At 41.5% G+C, this 23,820-nt stretch overlaps 1 protein-coding gene across 1 annotated transcript in view; it reads right to left on the bottom strand.

The window, feature by feature from the left end:
- Positions 1-121: 121 nt before the first annotated feature.
- Positions 122-23,820, bottom strand: part of LOC113084791 (neurexin-2-like) — a 42,670-nt gene continuing 18,971 nt past the window's right edge. Inside the window, exon 2 of the mRNA XM_026254963.1 lies at positions 122-181. Within this exon, the coding sequence (XP_026110748.1) occupies positions 135-181 (47 nt within the window). The 3' untranslated portion in view covers positions 122-134. The remainder of the gene's footprint in view (positions 182-23,820) is intronic.

The raw sequence follows: 23,820 nt of genomic DNA, 5'->3' as shown, positions 1-23,820 counted from the left end.
AACCACTCATCAGAAGAAAAAGACAACAAGGAAGAGTACATCTCATTTCGCAGCAAATCAAAGCCCCCAGAAGTCACCAAAACCGCAGTCCAATCTGAGCAGCGGCCGACACCAATCCTCACCATCACACAGCTTCAGTAACGGGTAATGATCAGCCGCTTACCTTCCACCGCGTACTCTTCTGTTCCCGGACAGCACCGAGGAGAGAGAGAGAGAGAAAGACAGTGTTAGTGCTTCACAGTCACACATCTCACAATCACACATCAATCTTTCACTGGAGAACTGATCCGCTCAAAGCCAGCGAGCAAGAAAAGATTTCAAGTGTGAGGAACATGAGAGCAGCAGTGTAAGACAACAGCAGATCTGAGTTTCACATTTAAGCGTGTTTCACACGGGTCAAACGCTCGTCCTGCCGCAGCTCATTAGAGCCGCTTCTACTTCAGCGCTCCGCTCGCGCTCGCCCCAGATTCATCAGTGTCTAGTTGTGATATTGACCTGAGACATGTTTAACAGCACAGCTGAATTAGGTTAATTACCACAAAACTGTTTGGCAAGAACCTTCTGGAGAACATGACTCCAACACAGCCAACACGAGGCAGATCTGCTCACAGTCACCGGCCGAGTGAATCTGGATCCGCTCTGGTTTACTGCTCCGATCCGGATCAGAGCCTCGTCACTGATCCACGTCCACTTCTGACTCAAATCTGACTGACCCCTTCCCTTCTTGTGACAATATCTAAAGATGTGTTCTTTTGTGTTCTGCTGAGGGCAGGAAGTTAGTATCCCTTCCAGTCTTTACTGAGCAGACTCTTTAGATGAAGGAAACAGAGATCTGAGCAGATCTAGACGGAAATAAAAGACATATATATATACATCATTAAAACAGAACAAATCAACACTTATTATTCTATTCATTACTAAGGGATGAGCGATGACATCAGCTGAAGCCAATGATCACAGCAGAGTTATGTCACAGATGAATCGTGCATCTAATAAAGCTTTAAGATCTGAAATCATAACGAGCTCTTAATGATTCTTAATTTAGCAGACACTCCACATACAGTACAGTCGCTGTTGAACACAGCAGCGCATCTGAAGAGATGTGAGAGTAAATAAACCAGATCTCTAAATATTCAGTGCTCAGGGCTGTCACAGGAAGAAGAGAAAACACTGGTCAATTATTCATTTTCATAAATCTGGCTGCCTCCCTCCCGCTATTAAGATTTCATGACGTGAGAGTGTTTAGAGCTCAGTGTGGCTTCTGGACTGGAAACATGACAAGAACCAGCACAAACCTGACTTCAGGAGGACCAAACTCAGACGGATCAATCACTTCAACATCTGTGGAGTTTACATCGAAGCGGTCAAGAAGATCCAGAACAGACTCAGAGTCATTTTCATTTTAACCCTAATATTTGACAGACAAATAAAGGATGTGGTCAAAGGCTGTTCTGATCAATTTATTAAATTGTGACACGCATTTATTTCATCAAGACTCGATCATCACAATGCACTTTATTTTTTGGGATCTTCTGTCTCACATCTTCAGTGGTAATGTGATTCTGCTTCCTCTCAAACAGGAAACAGTTTCAGGTCGTACTGTTTGTCTACACCTACATCACGACTCTCACGTCTCATTAATAATGGCTGGACCGTGCAGCGGTCACCATCTGGACAGAGAGAGAACAGAAGAACAGGCTGATGTTTCTCTCTCCACACATCCCTTTTTAAGATGAACGCAACGAATACTGTATGTCACACCACACACGAGTGAACACTATAGCTTTGCCTGTTATTATAGACTGTTAGAGATGTACGGAGCATTCATGGGTTTTTGTCCTAAATCACATTCTATTCAAACACAGCGCTCTGAAGAGGGTCAGAAACAGGACCGAAAATAGACTATTACTTCTCAATTATGATCTGAAGAATCTTAATAACATTATAAGTGGACCTCAGAGAACAGTACAAGATTATAAAAAGGCAGTTCATGACCCCTTTAAAGATGACATTTTGAAGTAGAAAGAATAGAGAAGTATTTTCTAATAACCTTTATTTACAACTTTGAAACATGAATCTGAGCTCTACAGGCCAGGGATGGTCAAAAGCACAGCAAACAGCGCTCATATCTGCTTCAGATCACATTTAGATGTTATATGTGAGTATTTTCTCATTCATATTCTCCCGGTGAATTCACTCGAGGACAATCAGACACTCCAGAGATCGACGGCATCTCCAGAGAAACCTGAACGATGTCTTCAGAGAGCCTCATCACCGCAGGCGATTAACAGCAGGAGCACAAGTGTGATCTGAAGGTGTAAATCACACTCGACAGATCTCCAGAGCTTTCCTCCGCTGGAGAACATCGGCAGCAGAAGAGACTCACAGGCTTGAGAACTAATGCTTGAGGAATGATTGTGTGTGGACTCTCTCTTTATTTCCCTCCTGAGGAAAACACCCAGATGAAGCTTACCATGACAGCTTGTACATCTAACGTCCATCATATTACTCCTGATCCACAGATCCCTGACCTCAGAGTGACCGCCCTCAGCGGCTCCCGTCAGATTCTGGCTCCTCAGAAGGGTGTTCTGCTCTGATATTAGGGCACATCTTAAAATAGACACAAAGCCCAAATATAATGAGGGCACAGAGACTTCATGACCTGCTGGTGGCCAGAAAACCTCGTACGGTAAAGGATAGACTGCTGATAAATGAACACACTCTCTCATAGTGTGTGTGTGTGTGAGTGTGTGTGAGAGAGAGAGAGAGAGAGAGTGTGTGTGAGAGAGAGAGAGTGAGTGTGTGTGTGTGTGTGAGTGAGTGTGTGTGTGTGAGAGAGTGTGTGTGTCTGTGTGTGTGTGTGTGTGTGAGAGTGAGTGTGTCTGTGTGTGTGTGTGTGTGAGTGTGTGTGTGTGTGTGTGTGTGTGTGTCTGTGTGTGTGTTGGGGGGGCTCCAGGTCACAGTCTCCTCACAGTGGTCCTGATGGCACTGACTGACTGACCTGCATCACTCCATCATCTTCTGTCCTCATGCACCTGTTGGCCATCACTGCTCACACACAGCACAGGTGTCATGAAATGCAAAATCTAAATGTCCCAAATGTCAAACAACCAACAGTTTGTTTCATTCATCGTCACGTTTCGAGGCATGGAAATTTCGCCACAATAACATACTTTTGAAAGTCCAGTGTTCAGCTGATCTTGATTAGCAATGTCTTTCTTCTTTCGTGAGGGTTTGGAGCCATGCATCTTTGTTTCCAGTCTGAGGCTGAGACTAGTTAACACCCACTGTCACTTATACCAATGATGGAGATATATGGAGCCAGAAGAGTCTCAATAAAGATAAATGCACACACTACAGTCACATATGCACACACATGATTCATAAATACACACACAAGATGCACAAATGCGCACAAAATTCACAAATGCACACACAAAATTTAAAAAGCACAGAAGATTCACAAATGCATACAAAATTCAGAAATGCACACAAAAATCAGAAATACACACACAATTCAGAAATGCAAACAACATTTACAAATGCACTCAAGATTCACAAATGCACAGGACAAGATTCACAAATGCACAGGACAAGATTCAGAAATGTATTTCTGATGCACACACACATATATCTTGATTCACAAACTGCTTGCGGTCTGTGAACTTCACTGCATTTGTGTGTGAATTTTGAGACTCCCCTGACTTGGCTCAACACACAAATGCTTTTTTTTAAACAGGGAATGATCAGCAACCAATCAGATATCTCCCTTCTTTTAGCCAATCACAAGAATGCACCCCATGTGGGGGGATTGTTTACTTATAAGCCAATCACATGAACGTGTTCACACAGCAATTGTATTAAATTGTATGAAAATACAGATGTTTAGATTACAATTCAGGTTTATTTTTTATTATTTTTTACTAAATATAAATTTTAAAATGTCTCAATACATATAGCCCAGTGACTGCAGAAAAAAAGTTAACCATGGATTCATAAATTTGCAATAGGCAATTATTTCATTTTATTGAAATATTTTAATGAAAGTAAAAAAAAAAAATGTTTAAACCTTTTTGAATATTTAAATATATCTAAATATTCTTTTGGATGCAATATAGAAGTCACTTTAATTATAATATTCAGTCCCTACATGAAGAGAGAGTCAGTGGTCCGCTGCGAGAGGAAAGTGGCTCTCTGGCTGCGAAAAGTGGGTCTCCGGCTGTCGTTCGCTTAGGAAAGTGAGTTGATCGCTGCGTGACTCGTGAGGAAAGTGAATCGTTCGCTGAGGAAAGTGAGTCGCTCGCTGGGTGAGGAAAGTGAGTCGCTCGCTGGGTGAGGAAAGTGAGTCGTTCGCTGCGTGACTCGTGAGGAAAGTGAATCGTTCGCTGAGGAAAGTGAGTCGCTCGCTGGGTGAGGAAAGTGAGTCGTTCGCTGCGTGACTCGTGAGGAAAGTGAATCGTTCGCTGAGGAAAGTGAGTCGCTCGCTGGGTGAGGAAAGTGAGTCGTTCGCTGGGTGACTCGTGAGGAAAGTGAATCGTTCGCTGAGGAAAGTGAGTCGCTCGCTGGGTGAGGAAAGTGAGTCGTTCGCTGCGTGACTCGTGAGGAAAGTGAATCGTTCGCTGAGGAAAGTGAGTCGCTCGCTGGGTGAGGAAAGTGAGTCGTTCGCTGCGTGACTCGTGAGGAAAGTGAATCGTTCGCTGAGGAAAGTGAGTCGTTCGCTGCGTGACTCGTGAGGAAAGTGAATCGTTCGCTGAGGAAAGTGAGTCGCTCGCTGGGTGAGGAAAGTGAGTCGTTCGCTGCGTGACTCGTGAGGAAAGTGAATCGTTCGCTGAGGAAAGTGAGTCGCTCGCTGGGTGAGGAAAGTGAGTCGTTCGCTGCGTGACTCGTGAGGAAAGTGAGTCGTTCGCTGCGCAAAGTGAGTCGCCGGCTGTGTGAGGTAAGTGAGTCGTTCGCTGCGCAAAGTGAGTCGCCGGCTGTGTGAGGTAAGTGAGTCGTTCGCTGAGGAAAGTGAGTCGTTCGCTGCGTGAGGAAAGTGAGTCGTTCGCTGCGTGAGGAAAGTGAGTCGTTCGCTGATTGGCTTATAAGTAAACAACCCCCCACGTGGGGTGCATTCTTGTGATTGGCTAAAAGAAGGGAGATATCTGATTGGTTGCAGATCATTCCCTGTTTAAAAAAAGGCATTTGTGTGTCGAGCCGAGTCAAGGGAGTCTCAAAATTCACACACAAATGCAGTGAAGTTCACAGACCGCAAGCAGTTTGTAAATCAAGATATATGTGTGTGTGCATCAGAAATACATTTCTGAATCTTGTCCTGTGCATTTCTGAATCTTGAGTGCATTTGTAAATGTTGTTTGCATTTCTAAATTGTGTGTGTATTTCTGAATTTTGTGTGCATTTCTGAATTTTGTATGCATTTGTGAATCTTCTGTGCTTTTTAAATTTTGTGTGTGCATTTGTGAATTTTGTGTGCATTTGTGTATCCTGTGTGTGTATTCATGAATTATGTGTGTGCATGTATGAATCCTATGTGTGCATATGTGACTGTAGTGTGTGCATTTATCTTTATTGAGACTCTTCTGGCTCCATAGAGATAAGCACGGTTAGAATAGCTAAATACTTGGGACAGCGTTGCTATTGTGTGATTATAATGTAGTGCAATAGGTAGCACTTCAATGTTAATGTTGAATCAAGACTAGTTAGCTCATAATTTTTAACTGAAATGGTTTAATAACAGTTAACTGAGATTTTAAATGTAACAACCTTGGTGTTTTCTTAGACAGTTGGCTCACTCTTGAGAAACACGTCTCGGTTGTTGCCTCTAGCTTTCTCCAGCTCCTCTTACTCTCTAATATTAAGCTTTGTCTGCCTGAAAGACCTCCTGAGACAGCTGTTCATGCGTTTATCACTTCTCGATTGGACTACTGCAACTCTTTGTATTATGGCATCTCAAAGTCCCAAGTAGCTCGTTTACAATTGGTCCAAAATGCAGCAGCCAAATTTCTTAAAAAAGGCCACAAATAAGATCCTGCCACCCCTTGCTGCGAGCTCTTCATTAGCTTCCTGTTAACTCTAGGATACATTTTTAAATGATCTTATTTGTCTATAAATGTAAATCTCACTCTGCGTTACCTATCATATTTGCTGCATCCTCACAACCCTTCCAGAGATTTAAGATCTAGTAATCAAACCTACTTCTGTTCCCTGTACAAGGCTGAAACGCAGAGGAGATAGAGATTTCTCTGAGACGGCTCTAGACTGGGGAGCAGTCTGTCATCACCCCTTACAGCTGATACGTCTTTATTGGATTTTAAATCACTTTTGAAAACTCACTTGTTTTCTGAAGCCTTTGCAAATTGATGTTGTGTAAATGTAGCCTTTTTAAAAAAAATGTCCATATGATCCATATGTTGTACAGCACTCTGGTCTGTCATGTGATTGTTTTAAATGTGTTTTATAAATAAAATAACTGGAACTAAAGAACTAGTATTTCATTATGGATGCAAACCCATGGGTTACAAAATGGATGAAGGATGGTAAAACATATACAGTTGAATGAACACAGCATGTAAGTGAAATATTACCAAAGAGAGAGACCAAAACGCCAAAATCCAATCTTGAATAAAAGTGTAATGTATTTCTGTGATGCTCCGCTGTATTTTATTGTCACATGATCTTCAGAAATCAGAATAATATGATGATTTACTGCTCAAGACTCACATTACTGATTATTATCAGTGTTGAACACAGTTGTGCTGCTCAATATTTCTGTGGAAACCATGTTAAGCTTGTGTAAAAAAGAAAAAAAAACTTGACATAACATTTTACAAAATATTACAATAGAAAAGGGTTATTTTAAATTGTAATTCATCACTGTCTGTACTGTATTTTTGATCAAATAAATGCAGCCCTAGTGAGTAGAAGAGACTTGTGTAATATATACATACACAGACCTGAAATACAGAGAAATACCGTCTTAATGCAGAGAATATGAGTCTGAGCACCGCGTTCCACATTGGTACAAAACTACAGTCTAGCTTCATGTGAATTCAACCCAGTCTGACAAAAATAAAGGAACAGAAGTCCAGACACCATTGATTGAAACCCTGAGTGTGGTCGCTCGATTACAGAACAAGCCGTGAAGACGTTTGAGAGGATCCAGACCTTCACTGTCAGAGAACATCAGTGTTATTACTCTCCATGATCATCAGGAGCACAGACTCCATTCATTACAAACAGCTGTAGAAACACTGAAAACCTACACAAGACATAGAAAGAGTTCACAGAGGGTTCTTCAACACTTTAACCATTGCCCATATTATTACGGTTTTATTTTATCCCATTACCATAATTCAAGTGCAACACAGAGAGAGTCTTGCAGATGCATCTTGTTTCAAGGATGTCTGGATGAAGACAAAGCTATTCATTAATAAATAGCATGTGTTTATATTCTACATTCTATATAACTACTTCACGTGGTTTGTCGCTGTTAAACTGTGATAAAGACTTCCTGTTGTTCAGCTCAGATTGTCCAGTGTGGATCTGTCCTTCGTGTCACGGTAAGCACATCTAATGCTCTCAGACAGACACAGTGACAGTCTGACAGGAGAGAACGGTGACCTCTGCACACGCTTCTGAATAAAGATCTGCTCATCCAAACACAGGAGCGCTGGAGATCAGCAGATGTCATGCTCCTCTATCACGGATCTACACACTGAAACATAACTGTCTTTATTTAGCTGCAGATTCAACACTCCTTGTTTTTCTGCATTTAACTGAAGAATACAACAGCAGCATACACATAGGGTGAGGAAATAATGACATGAGGTTTATTTAGTGGATGACCTGTTCCTTTCAAACAGCTCCCAAATGACATGAAACACAAAGATGAGCAGAAGATCAGGAAACATCTACAGAAGCTTCGTCTGTGGTCCAGGTGACTGTGTTATTCTGCTCCTCGGTTCAAACGGATGATTCGATTTCCTCTCATCTAGCTATTTTAGCTCAAATGAAAAATGAATTTATGCAATCATGAAGAGATTGATTTTTATGTAACTCTGAAATCCAATCAGTTTTCCCCCAGAGACGGAGAATTAGCGTCTGCTCTGTAGGAGCTCGATGCTCTAATATCTTATGAAACAGGACACTGCTGTATTTATAATGTCTAACAGCAGCCCTTACACAACACACACTCTGATGCTCTGAAATGCACTCTTCTCAGACAGATGTGGGCTTCTCCGTGTCTGGGCATCTGGGGGTAATTATAGAGCACAGATGTAATTGTGGAGGTTTGTCGAAGAATGTGATTCTGGCGTAACGCTGGAGCGTCACCATGGAAACACGGCTAAAAGCCTCGGACCGGAGCTCACGTGGCACTCCTAGAACATTATTAGTGTGAATAATGGACTAATTACTGCTGATGTTTGTGCCCACTGGCCGTCTGCAGGAACTAACCGCAACTGGCACATCATAGCTAGAAATCTGCATTTGGAAGCAGACGACGAGCGTTTGGTTCACGTGAATCTGTATGTTTGTGTTCAATCAATCACCGTCCGCTCGGCTCTCGTCTGCAGCATCTCAGAGTCAAAACACGTCACCCCGCATCAGCCCCCTCCGTAACCCCGCCTCCTGCTGTGACTGACAGGTGTCTTCACCAACAGTGACAAACACCTTTGGCAGCCTTTCAGCTTCTGCCCCAAACAGCCGAGGATGCTCAAACAATCTGCCTGCCTGTGTTTGTTTGGAAAGCTTGAGATCTCTGTATCTCTCAGCTGTAAATAATACAAATCACATATCACTCTCATCCCATCCCAGAAAATCTTTCTATAGATAACAGCTCAACACAGGCTAAATCTCATCTAATCCATCAATGTTGAACACAGTTGTGCTGCACAATAATTCTGTGGAAACTGTGATGCATTTTATTTTTCAGGATTCACAGAGAATAGAAAGTTCAAAATAACAGCATTTATTTGAAACAGAAACCTTGTGTGATGTTAAAAAAATGTACTCACTTCTGATCAATTAAATGCATCCTTGATGAACAAAAGAAGCATTTTTATAAAATAGTAGTTTATCACAGTTTGAAATTAAATATTGAGCAACACAACTGTGTTCAACATTGATAATAATCAATGAAATTGATTGAGAAATTATTCTTGAGCAGTAAATCATCATATTTTGCTGATTTCTGAAGATCATGTGACACTGAAGACTGGAGGAATGATGCTGAAAATACAGCGCAGCATCACAGAAATACATTACACTTTAACACAGATTCACACAGAAAACAGCTTATAATTATATTTACATTGGAATAATATTTCACAATTTGTACTGTATTCTTGATCAAATAGACACAGCCCTGGTGAGCAGAAAAATTTAAATTATTTCAAACTTTTAGAAATAGCATTTTCTTTTCATAAATACCATTTAATTAGATTAGTGTGAAACAGATCAATGATGTAAAAGAGTTTCATTCTTATAGTTAGACATTACAGTAAGTCTGGACATGAAATTAATGCAGCAAGGTCAGTGAGTCGGCAGATGTTGTGCTGTTCGCATCTCTCACTGATGGACAGCATCTGCACTAGAGCTGATTTCACAGTCTGATCGATATACATAAACACGTCTTTATCTGCCGGCCTCCACTGGCAGGATCTTCAAGGGTGAGCCATGACTTTGGTCCTCACATGAACACAGAAAGTCTGAGAGATGAGACGCAGTGAGGAGCACCTGACAGTTCATCAATGCTGTTCGCATATTAGTATTGACAGAAGCAGCGGTGTGGGAGGGGCGGGGCTTATCGCCACAGACCAATCAGATGGAGACAGAGCAGGGCAGTGCTTTATCTCATAGATACAACGAGATCAGATGGGCAGACACGACGGAGGTAAAGAGTAAACTAAAATAGCTTCACATAGCAATAGATATGAATGTGGTTCATCTTAAAGAACAGCGATGAAAATTAAATCTAATCAGATCCATAATCTTTCCAGCCTGGATTACTGCAATGATTTCAGACCTGTGATCGACAGCTCCTCATCTGACCTGACCCCTCCTGAACACTCACCTGAACACTCACCTGAACACTCACTCTCCTGAACACTAACTCTCCTGAACACACACTCACCTGATCACTCACCTGAACACACACTCACCTGATCACTCACCTGAACACTCACTCACCTGATCACTCTCCTGAACACTCACTCACCTGAACATCCTCCTGAACACCCCTCTGAACACCCTCCTGATCACTCACTCTCCTGAACACTCACCTGAACACACACTCTCCTGAACACTCACTCACCTTAACACTCTCTCTGCTGAACACTCACTCTCCTTAACACTCTCTCTCCTTAACACTCTCTCTCCTGAACACTCTCTCTCCTGAACACTCACTCACCTGATCACTCCCCTGAACACTCACTCACCTGAACATCCTCCTGAACACCCCTCTGAACACCCTCCTGATCACTCACTCTCCTGAACACTCACCTGAAAAAACACTCTCCTGAACACTCACTCACCTTAACACTCTCTCTCCTGAACACTCTCTCTCCTGAACACTCTCTCTCCTGAACACTCACTCTCCTGAACACTCACCTGAACACTCACTCTCCTGAACACTCACCTGAACAAACACTCTCCTGAACACTCACTCACCTTAACACTCTCTCTCCTGAACACTCACTCACCTGATCACTCACCTGAACACTCACTCACCTGAACATCCTACTGAACACCCCTCTGAACACCCTCCTGATCACTCACTCTCCTGAACACTCACCTGAACAAACACTCTCCTGAACACTCACTCACCTTAACACTCTCTCTCCTGAACACTCACTCTCCTTAACACTCTCTCTCCTGAACACTCTCTCTCCTGAACACTCACTCTCCTGAACACTCACCTGAACACTCACTCTCCTGAACACTCACTCACCTGAACATCCTCCTGAACACCCCTCTGAACACCTTCCTGATCACTCACTCTCCTGAACACTCACCTGAAAAAACACTCTCCTGAACACTCACTCACCTTAACACTCTCTCTCCTGAACACTCACTCTCCTTAACACTCTCTCTCCTGAACACTCACTCACCTTAACACTCTCTCTCCTGAACACTCACTCTCCTGATCACTCACTCTCCTGAACACTCACCTGAAAAAACACTCTCCTGAACACTCACTCACCTTAACACTCTCTCTCCTGAACACTCACTCACCTTAACACTCTCTCTCCTGAACACTCACTCACCTTAACACTCTCTCTCCTGAACACTCACTCTCCTGATCACTCACTCTCCTGAACACTCACCTGAAAAAACACTCTCCTGAACACTCACTCACCTTAACACTCTCTCTCCTGAACACTCACTCTCCTTAACACTCTCTCTCCTGAACACTCACTCACCTTAAAACTCTCTCTCCTGAACACTCTCTCTCCTGAACACTCACTCTCCTGATCACTCACTCTCCTGAACACTCACCTGAAAAAACACTCTCCTGAACACTCACTCACCTTAACACTCTCTCTCCTGAACACTCACTCTCCTTAACACTCTCTCTCCTGAACACTCATTCTCCTGAACACTCACTCTCCTGAACACTCTCTCTCCTGAACACTCATTCTCCTGAACACTCACTCTCCTGAACACTCACCTGAACACTAACTCACCTAAACATCCTCCTGAACACCCTTCTGAACACCCTCCTGATCACTCACTCTCTTGAACACTCACCTGAACACTTACTCTCCTGAACACTCTCCTGAAAACTCACTCACCTGATCACTCTCCTGAACACTTACTCTCCTGAACACTCACCTGAACACTCACTCTCCTGAACACTCACCTGAACACTAACTCTCCTGAACACTCATTCACCTGAACACTCACTCACCTGAACATCCTCCTGAACACCCCTCTGAACACCCTCCTGATCACTCACTCTTGAACACTCACCTGAACACACACTCTCCTGAACACTCACTCACTTGATCACTCTCCTGAACACTCACCTGAACACTCACTCTCCTGAACACTCTCCTGAACACTCTCCTGAACACTCACTTACCAGCGATATCGTTGACTTGATTGCTTTGATGCAATGTATTTTGTTTAAAGCACTATTCGGTTGTTAAGTGATGACATAAGAAGCACTGTTTCCGGGTCCAAGCTTCAACTCGCTTCACTTGAGAATACGACCTCAGCAGCCATTTATGAGCATTGTTTATTCATATTAATAATTTAAGCTAAACGCTTTCAAACTTACGGTATATACTACAGTCACCGTGCTCACAGCGTCCCAAACACAAATAATTTTTACATTTTTTTTATATTTATATTTTCATTGTCTGGCTATCTGGGACTTCGGTATGGAGTTAAATGTTACGATTATAACTTTTTCGCTAGTATTCTATCACATTGTGAGTTTATATTAGCACCTTTTGTTGTTTTCTCGTTGTAACTGATAGAGCGTTTGGACACGGAAGCGCTGCTACGTGACGTCAGACTTAACAAGCGAATATAAATAAAGGTGACTTGACTTGACTTTACAGAGATTACTGTGGAAGCAGCTATGTTTCTGTTGGCTAACAGTGGAGTTAAATTATTATTATTATTATTATATTATGTTTTATTCAGACCCATTTCAAAATCAGACCAAATTTTTGTTGTAAATTTTAACTGTTCAGGGAAAAAAGGCTGCCTTCTTTTTCTAAGTGTTGGGATTTTTAGAATGCATATTATCTTATGTAGAACAGATTTATGGAACAGATCATTCTGACTTAAAATTATTTATTGGCTGAAATGTGAGGTTTATCATTTTATGAAACATGTTTTGGTAACACTTCACAATAAGGTTCCATTAGTTCATGTATTTACTAACATGAACAAACTACAAACAATACATTTATTACAGTATTTTTATTAATCTTTGTTAATGTTAGTTCATGAAAATACAGATGTTCATTTGTAGTTCATGTTATTTCACAGTGCATTAACTAATGTTATCAAGCACAACATTTGATTTTAAAAATGCATTAGTGAGTGATTAAATTAACTAAGCATTGTTCATGCATAGTTCATGTTAACTAAAATTGTTAACTAATTAACCATATTATAAAGTGTAAGTGTTTTGAATATTTTTGTTTGTTTCAAATCCAGCCAACGTTTTAATGTTTTTAATTCAATGTGCAAACAAAAAGTGCATAGTGCTACTAATTGCATTTGTTCAACATAAAACTTGGTGAAATTATTTCAGAGTGTGTCTAAAACAGTTTGAACTGATACATTATTTAAGAGATTTAAGTATCCTATAACATGGGCAGCTCTCTCATTTTAAAAAGAAGCTGTTGGATGAAATAAGTTTGAGTTCTGCTCTGGATCGTCTCATGATCATCAGGTGCATTAATATTGTTTAATAATTATTTAAATAATAATACAATACAATTCTAATAAAATAGAATAGAATCCGGTCTGATTATAAACACACAAGCCTTCATTTTCTATATAAAAAGGACCATCTTGAGTGTTAGACAAGTTTTTTTTATATTTTTTTTATTTATTCTTTACTCCTCTTCTTCTCCCTACCAAACTGGAAAAGAGACACAATATCAGACGAATGATTTATTTATTTTTTTAAATGCTTAAATTTTTCCAGATTTCATCTCAATTTGCATGTCAAAACTACACAATTAACGTGATCTCAAATAACTGCGATTAGATCAGGTAAGCATGATCAGACGTCTAATCAATAAATGTGCTGGGCCTAATATGAAATTGTACTAAATAAGGAAAAAAGCTGCCGCTAATTCACTGGATTCATGTTGATTGCGTCACTGCAGCACTTGTGTTTTCAGAGCTCACAGCCAATACAAATGAAGACAGTGATTCTCCTACATGTTTAGATAAAGTGTCCACGGTCCTCATTCGAATCCTTATTCAATTCTGGCCAGCGCAGCTGCGTTTCTCGGTTAATCACGCTGGCAAACACAGCAAGCCTCTCTCCTCCTGAACGCTTCACATCGCCAGCAGCAAACACACTCATCGCAGCTCAATGAGACACGCTGAGAAACGCTAATGAAGAGAGAAAAACAAGAACGCAGCACCTCGTCTCTGTAACCTTTCCCACACTGTCATTATGTGTTTACTCACAAACACGTCTCATGTCTGTCAGTCTGCTTCAAACCACAGCAATGCTACACCTCCTGACCGCCGCCTCAAAGATACGCCAGCGACATGTGAGCTAAACATCCGTGCAATTATATCATCTGTGTAGCTGCAGAGCCGAGAGTATAAATAGAGGCGGAGAGGATTATGGGACATTTCACTTTTGAATATGACTCACTCAAAGACGACACTGTCATTCAAGCCAAATTACTAAAATAGATGCTCTGTAAACACCATGAGAATATCTGACTGTCAGAAACTTGTGCAGGATGTTCTTGCAGTGTGAACGTCTGGGAGGAACAACACAATGATGGAGAACCTATTAATGCAGCTATCAGCGCATGATCATGTCAGAGCTGACAGCAGTCGCAGTCTGGAAACACAAAATGACAGAAGACTACAAACCGTGGCAGAGATGATGATTCTCCTAATGTCACTCACGTCCTCCAGCTGAAGATGGTCAATGTCAATTTAACCTCACAAGACCCACATGTTTCTCACAACTAGGGTTAGACCAATACAGATGGAAATTGCATCTAATTAAGAAATGCTTATTATAGGCTGATACATTGGCCTTTGCAATATTTCAGTCGAGCACTACAACAACACACCAATAAACCCTGTGCAGCGGTAATGAACTGAGAACCAGAGACTCTGACAGAGACGATTTACACTCTTGTGGATGAGCTTTGATTGAGTTAGGATTGAACCAGAGAGAGAAATAGTCAGCGAGCACAAAAACACAATTTCTTTATTCAGCCACTGTTTCTCACAGATGAAAGACGCATGAATTATACGCTTGCTCTGGCCAGTGAATATGAATTGAGAGCTGAAGCGGTTTCATGTCTTAATGTTTTATTGGTTTTTAACGGTCCAATATTACACACCACAATCTCTGAACGCGCAGCCACAGTCAAACAGGTTCAAAGCACCGCTGCTCCATGGTATATTATGAGCATCTTCACCTCAAACACATCTCAAAGGGCTTACGATCCAAAGGCTTCTGCTTCAGTCATTCAAATTAGCTTGTAGACAAATATAAATTGTGCCTATGTACTGTATGTGTCTCATTTTAGGTAAAGGTTACAGAACTAGCTGAAAATGTGCACACCCTCAGGCCATCAAAGGTGTAGATCAGTTTGTTTCTTCATCAGATCTGGACAAATGTAGTATCATTTAGTACCATACATGATCAGCTGTTTGGACTCTCATTCTGAATCTATGTATCTATCTCTAGATGTATAGTCATATGTATTACGGTACTGCGGTGTAATCCCGTGTCCGGACGGTCAGGTCATGTGTTGTAATCTGTAGGTAAACTCTGCCAGTCATCTCTCTCTCTCTATGCTCTGAACAGATTACAGTGTTCAGGATCAAGCAGGGCTAATTGGACTCCTCCATCTCGGCTCCGTCAGCCGTGAGGTGCAGACGCTTTCCACGGATTACAGACGGAATGGGACTACGTGTGCAGGCAATATATGAGAGACTAACTCAATGGCCAAAAACTTGTCACTGGATTCAGTACATCTGTACAGAACGACTTATGTGATCTCATGCTCTTCTGCTGTTGATCCATTAATCCAGGTACATCTTCTGTGTACTCAGCCATTGTCAAGCGCTGAACAGATCTGTGGCAAAATAAACACTGACCTGCAGCAGTCAAATGGAAAGAAACTTAAAAACAGAGAGACAGAGAGAGAGAGAAGGAGAGAGAGACAGAGAGACAGAGAGAGAGAGAGAGAGAGAGAGAGAGAGAGAGGCGGACAAACAGAGAGACAGACAGACGCCTTGACATCAGTGCAGCACAGCTCTTAAATCTCATCTACAAGCCTTAATCTAGTCAAAGTGAATTATACATGACTGGAACACAGTATTAAAACATAGACAATCATCACTCACAACATCAATAATGCAGAAGCTACAAGAACGTTCTGAATCAGAAACATCTCCCAGAGAGATCCTTCTCACACACACACACTATCTTCAGGATGTCTGACATCAAAATTCTCTACTATTATAATTTATCCAGGAATAAGAATTCATCTGATATCCTTCACTAAACTGAATCAGTCAGAGATCTTAAATTTGAACAATTAGAAAATAGACACACACACACACACACACAGTTTACAGCGGTCCCTGCCATGGCTGTTTACATTCCAACTCAAGCAAACACAGAGAAGGCCCTGTCTAAGCTCCATGATGTGTTTAGTGTCTGCTTAAACAACAATCCGGACGCTGCCATCATTGTGAGTGGGGACTTAATAAAGCCAGTCTTAGACATGTAATGCCAAACATTACCAGCAAATTTCCTGTCCAACCAGAGTGAGGAATACTTTGAACTAGGGCTGCACGATATTGGGAAAACTTTACATTGCGATATTTTATTTTTCTGCGATATATATTGCGATATAAAATAAAAAAAATATTCTTACAAAAATGGGGTAAGCAAACTTACATTCTCATTTTAAATGATTTAAACATCGACACCATCGTGTCAATTGATCAATATGCGCGAGACACTGAAGACACTGAAGATACTGCGTGCGGCCGGGCTTGCTTTGTGCACGCGCTCTCTCTCTCAGGCCGGTGACAGGTGCAATATAAGTAGGCGTCGGCTCTATTTCTAGACGCACGTCTCATGCAGGCAGTCTGCAAGCTCTAACTTGTTAACATGGGAGCCGAATTAAAAACGGACATGCCACGCAGCTGAGACGCTTGCGCCACGCATCTAGTGTATCGCCGGTCGCGCGCTCGCGCTCTCTCTCTCTCTCTCTCTCTCTCTCTCTCTCGCGTGCACGCTCTTTGGCCCATACAGTTAGGCCGGTGACACACTGGCTGCGTGGCGTGAGCGCCGCGTGTCTGAAACGTCCCAGAAGCGTGGCGGATTCTGTGTCTTTACACACCAGAAGCGTGCCTGTCGCGGCGCTGGCGCGCTGCTGCTGTAGAGGGAGACGGTTGACAGACCAGGCTCATGTCTTCATTACAACAATACATACGCGCGTCTCACGCAGGCGGTCTGTAAGCTCTAACCTGTTAACATGGGAGCCGAATTAAAAAGACGCTGAGACGCTTGCGCCACGCATCCAGTGTGTCACCGGCCTTAATGAATAACGGATCAACTACGACAGCATACATCGCACATCCTGCGATGTGACCATCGTGGATTTGTACATCGCAATATCGATGCTTAAACAACACATCGTGCAGCCCTACTTTGAACCACTGCTATTCTCAGTTCAGTATTGGCTATAAAGCTAGCTTGCTACCGTTTTTTTGAAAATCTGAGCATACCGCCATCTTCCTGGAATATAATCAAAATATCATGCCGGCAGCTCCAGAGAGGTGGGTGGTGAATCAGAAGCTGCGTTACAGGACGGGCTCGATGATGTGGACTAGGACATGTTTTGGTCTAGTTTCACTGACATCAGTGAGTTTTGCGGATGTAGCTGTCACCTTTGTCGGCACGCTGGTTGAGGAGTTAACGCAAACCATAACAAGAACAAGAAACCATTGGTGGATTAATCAATCCTGTCAGCAGTGAATGCATGCACAGCCACGTATAATGCAGGGATCTTGTCGGGAGACATGAGTGGATACAAAACTGCCTGTTACACTCTCTGACATGCTGTGAGAACTGCTAAACAACAGTACAGTGAACGAGTGGAGTCTCAGTCATTTCCAACTTTATGACTCCAGGCGCATGTGGCAGGGACTAAGAACTATCGGTTCTTTTCATAATAAAACCGGTGAGTGCTGACTCTTCACTAGCCAATGAGCTGAACACCTTTTATGCATGTTTTGAAGAAAACCGCTCTGGCGATATCAACAGTCTGCTGACGTGCACAGAGAAAAATAACAGCTACGTCAGTGATGCATGCGCAATCACTGTATCAGAGGATGAGGTTCATCGAGCAATGAAGCATGTGCACATCAGCAAAGCGGCTGGCCCAGGCAGAATTTCTGGTTGTGTATTGAGATCATGCGCCAATCAGCTGACTGTATTGTTGGTAGCACTTTATTTTACAGCCCTGTTCCTCGTGTACATACTATGTACTTATTATAGTATTTACAATAATTATGTAATAACTAGGCACTAACCCTGAACCTACCCTTAACCTAACCCTACCCCATGTAGTTACCTTGTGTTACCAGAACTTTCTTAGATAGATACACTGTAAGTATACTATAAGTACATGTAAGTACACGTACTGTAAAATAAAGTGCAACCGTATTGTTTACGCACATCTTTAACAAGTCCCTTGCACAGTCAGCTGTCCCTACATGCTTTAAAAAATCTATCATCATTCCTGTACCAAAAAACAACAATCCATCTTGCCTAAATGACTATCGACCAGTGGCACTGACATCACTAATTATGAAGGTTTTTGAGAGGCTTATCAAGAACACCATCTGCTCCTCTATCCCTAACAACACTGACCCAGTCCAGTTCGCCTATCGCCCTAATAGGTCTACTGAGGATGTTGTGTCCAATCTCCTGCACACCACTCTCACCCAAACCGACACTGTACTTGCTACATTATTAGAAAAATGGCATCTAAGCAAATATTAGTCTGTTTCTCTCTTATTTCGAGGTCATCCAGATCAGAGGGTCACTGCAGTCACCCGGATCCAGTACGTATCCAGACCAGATGATGGATCAGCACCTAGAAAGCACCTCTACATCCCTGAAAGACAGCGGACACCAGGACAACTAGAGCCCAGATACAGATCCCCTGTAAAGACCTTGTCTCAGAGGAGCACCAGGACAAGACCACAGGAAACAGATGATTCTTCTGCACAATCTGACTTTGCTGCAGCCTGGAATTGAACTACTGGTTTCACCTTCAACACTATAGTCCCCACAATCTGGTCTCCAAGCTCAGAAACCTCAGACTGAATGCCCCCCTCTGTGACTGGGTTCTTGATTTTCAATCATGCAGACCTCAGGTAGTGAGGGTGGGCCAGACCACCTCCAACACCATCACCCAGAGTACAGGAGCCCCACAAGGACCTGTTTTGGGCCCGCTGCTCTACTCCTTTTACATATATGACTGTGTGTCCTCTCACACCTTCACTTCTGTCATCAAATTTTCAGATGATACAGTGGTGATGTGCCTCATCTCCAACAACAATGAGGCTGCCTACCTTGATAAGGTAGAAAGTTTCACATCATGGTGCCAAACAAACTGTCTCTTTCTGAATGTCAGAAAACCCAAGGAACTGGTTTTGCCCTTCAGGAGGAGGCAGCAGTGGATCTACACCACACTCCTCATTAATGGGACTCCAGTGGAGAGAGTGAGCAGCTTCAAATACCTTGGTGTACACATTTCCGATGACCAGACCTGGACTAACCACATTCAAGCTCAAGTTAAAAAAGCCAGACAACAACTGTACAATCTGAGACTCTTGAAAAAATTAAAGGTTTCCCCTGGTCTTCCCACACCCAACTTGCCGGCTCTCATTGATGCTCATACCATTCGCAGAGCAAATACCATCATACAAAACCCCAGCCACCCTCTTAACTCATGTTTCACCCTTCTTCCCTAAACTAACAATTATTGCTAAATGTGTGACTGAATCATATAATAACTTAATTATTAATATTGATAGTTCATCGTCTAGCTGACTAAGTCTTTTATTATTATTATTTTAATTTTTTTCTAAAATCCTGTCAAATGTGCACAAACTACTAGCTACTACTTAATATTGTAGAAACATAATTTTCTGTAAAGTTGCTTTGTAACAATTTGTTTTGTAAAAAGCGCTATACAAATAAACTTGAATTGAATTGAATTGAATTCCCTCAGGTCACAGATATAGACAACTGCCTCATAAAAAAATCACAACTAGGGAAAAGCTTTGTAATTTCAGCAATAAGAGCGCTGAATTTACAGAAAGCCTAATCTACTCATGTGTACAAAATTCTGTGTTGTACGTGTATGTTATGAGTGTTGATGTTACATTTTGGTACGGACTGTGGAAACAAATTTCCTCTATTGAGGACAATAAAGGATGAATATGAATATGGAATCCTGAAAACTTTCTATATCGGGTCTATGGAAAATATATTGACTTAGTGGATCTCATCGTTGTATGGAAACAGCTAAGCCTAGGATCGTAAAGTCCTGCAAAGAGTAGCTGAGCACATCGGCACAGCTGTGATTTGGCTGTAGTAGGTAATCATATCTGTGCTGATATACAGCCATATTGCACAGCAACGAGTGTGATATTGTGTTTATTCAACAGTTCGATGGCACGAGTGTGTAAATCCATAAGAAGCAACAATGGAGTGTCTTTAAAAACCCTCTTTTGTGTGGAACTACTCTGCCACAGATTCAAATCTCAGTTTTACATTTTAAAATCTGAGCTGAAGATCCTGTTACAAATTTAAAAATGTCACTTTAGAATCTTAGTAAAAAAGGAATGTTGAGCTGCTATAGTAAAAGCTTATTGTAACACTGTATTATGTAGAAAATGATGCATGAGATGGACTAAGCGAGTGTGATTACCTGCATTAATTCTTCAGCTCAATCTCATATTCACAATAAAACATCCATCTGAATGACCGCTGAGTAGGGTGACCATATGCGCCGTTCATACGGGACACGTCCCAGCCAGGATTTTAATATTGCCTAAAATATCCAGGTTTTGGCTATTTGTACTATGCAGATTGATTGTTGTGAATCATGAGAGCTATAAAGAGCAGAGCAGACGGCTCCTTATGCTTTTGAATCGCTTTTATGTGTGTGTTCGTTCGTTTGACTTGAGTCGCTTAAGTCAATCGAATGAACAAACACGTGCGCATATTTGCATAGCTTTGATTGTTCCCTCTAGATCTCACCTTCTCACACGCAGCCCCACGATTGGTCGACTACATACAATACCTGCATGTTATTGGTCAAGCTGCTCTGGATGTTTAAGGCATTATTAAAATTCTGGCTGGGACGTGTCCCATATGGACGGCGCATATGGTCACCCTACCGCTGAGGAAAGCAAAATCTTATTGTTACTTTATGAACTACTTTACTTCTAAAATCGATACTATTAGAGATAACACAGGAAAACAAGAAGGACCACAGGAAACAGATGATTCTTCTGCACAATCTGACTTTGCTGCAGTCTGGAATTGAACTACTGGTTTCGTCTGGTCAGAGGAGAACTGACCCCCCAACTGAGCCTGGTTTCTCCCAAGGTTTTTTTCTCCATTCTGTCACCGATGGAGTTTCGGTTCCTTGCCGCTGTCGCCTCTGGCTTGCTTAGTTGGGGTCACTTCATCTACAGCGATATCATTGACTTGATTGCAAATAAATGCACAGACACTATTTAAACTGAACAGAGATGACATCACTGAATTCAATGATGAACTGCCTTTAACTATCATTCTGCATTATTGACACACTGTTTTCCAAATGAATGTTGTTCAGTGCTTTGACAATGTATTTTGTTTAAAGCGCTATATAAATAAAGCTGATTGATTGATTGATTAATAAAATTGCAACCATTCAGCCGTCAGCTACAGTATCACATCAGACAGTGCACTATAGACCCCCTGAGGAACAGTTCCACTCATTCTCTACTATAGGAGAGGAAGAATTGTATAAACTTGTTAAATCATCTAAACCAACAACATGTATGTTAGACCCTATACCACCTAAGCTCCTAAAAGAGGTCCTTCCAGAAGTCATAGGTCCTCTTCTGACTATTATTAATTCCTCATTGTCATTAGGATATGTCCCCAAAACCTTCAAACTGGCTGTTATTAAGCCTCTAATAAAAAAAAACCACAACTTGACCGCAAAGAACTAGATAATTATAGACCAATCCTGAATATCCCTTTTCTGTCCAAGATACTAGAAATGGTGGTATCCTCACAATTATATTCCTTCTTAGAGAAAAATGGTATATGTGAGGATTTCCAGTCAGGATTTAGACCACATCATAGTACTGAGACTGCTCTCCTTAGAGTTACAAATGATCTGCTCTTATCATCTGATCGTGGGTGTATCTCTCTATTAGTTTTATTGGATCTTAGTGCTGCGTTTGACACAATTGACCACAACATTCTTTTGCATAGACTTGAACACTTTGTTGCCATTAATGGAAGTGCATTAGCATGGTTTAAATCGTACTTATATGACAGCCATCAGTTCGTAGCAGTGAATGAAGATGTATCATATCGATCACAAGTGCAGTATGGAGTACCTCAAGGCTCAGTACTAGGGCCGCCACTCTTCATGCTTTATATGTTACCTTTGGGAGATATCATAACACACCAATTTGAAAAACTAATGGAATGCATAGTCGATATAAAAAACTGCATGACGAGTAATTTCTTATTGCTAAATTCAGAAAAAACAGAGGTGTTAATTATAGGACCTAAAAACTGCTTGTAATAACCTAGAACACTGTCTAAGACTTGATGGTTATTCTGTCAATTCTCCATCATCAGTTAGGAACCTAGGTGTGCTATTTGATCGCAATCTTTCCTTAGAAAGTCACGTTTCTAGCATTTGTAAAACTGCATTTTTCCATCTCAAAAATATATCTAAATTACGGCCTATGCACTCAATGTCAAATGCAGAAATGTTAATCCATGCATTTATGACTTCAAGGTTAGATTATTGTAATGCTTTATTGGGTGGTTGTTCTGCACGCTTAGTAAACAAACTACAGCTAGTCCAAAATGCAGCAGCAAGAGTTCTTACTAGAACCAGGAAGTATGACCATATTAGCCCGGTCCTGTCCACACTGCACTGGCTCCCTATCAAACATCGTATAGATTTTAAAATATTGCTTATTACTTAAAAAGCCCTGAATGGTTTAGCACCTCGGTATTTGAGCACCCTGGAATTGACAAATGAGGCTGGTTTCTCCACAGAACAGACCTAACACTGTATATCTAAAACACACAAACACATACAACCTAGACAAACCACTGTAGGTCGTCACTTAATCAGCTGTGTAGTTGGATTTTGAGATCATCCATGAACGCACACTGTTATTTTAATTATAAACACACACTCCCCCTACTAATACAACTATAACAATGACAATGTGACCTTTTCCATTGATTCCTTACAAACTCTATTAATAATTCCTCATTGGAAAGTGTGTTCTTTAAATGACACTTTCACAATGATTGACAGCTCTAATTTGCATGTAACATGCAGCTCATTTGCATGCACAATTCATATATCTATTACCTTACAGTGTACAAACCGTATATTCTATCACTCTACACAGTGTGTGTGTTTGTGTGGTGATGGGATATTTTTTAACACCGGTTAGAATCATCTGCTCTAATGAGGCGAGATAAGATACTTCAGTAGCACAACCCGAGCCCAGCAGCAACTGCAATTATGAGACGCGTAAATAACCTGCCGCAGTAACTATACACACACACACACACACACACACACAGTCACAGGCTGAACGGCCCACTAACACACACGTGTCTCTCTGCAGTATATGGTGTGTTTGAGTGCAACATCTGGATCAGAGACGTTGAATCAGTGCCTGCCGTGCCATGAGACAATTTATTGTAACATAATTGGAGGTAACAAAAAGCATACTTTTGACTCACAGATTTATCATGTTTAATGTTTACGCTTCATATTAAGTTAGGACACGTCTGAGTAGATG

This window comes from Carassius auratus, unplaced genomic scaffold (genome assembly GCF_003368295.1).
Source record: "Carassius auratus strain Wakin unplaced genomic scaffold, ASM336829v1 scaf_tig00040645, whole genome shotgun sequence".
Classification (NCBI taxonomy): domain Eukaryota; kingdom Metazoa; phylum Chordata; class Actinopteri; order Cypriniformes; family Cyprinidae; genus Carassius; species Carassius auratus.
Note: the sequence above shows the minus strand (reverse complement) of the source record. Positions and strands in the feature narration are given on the sequence as shown.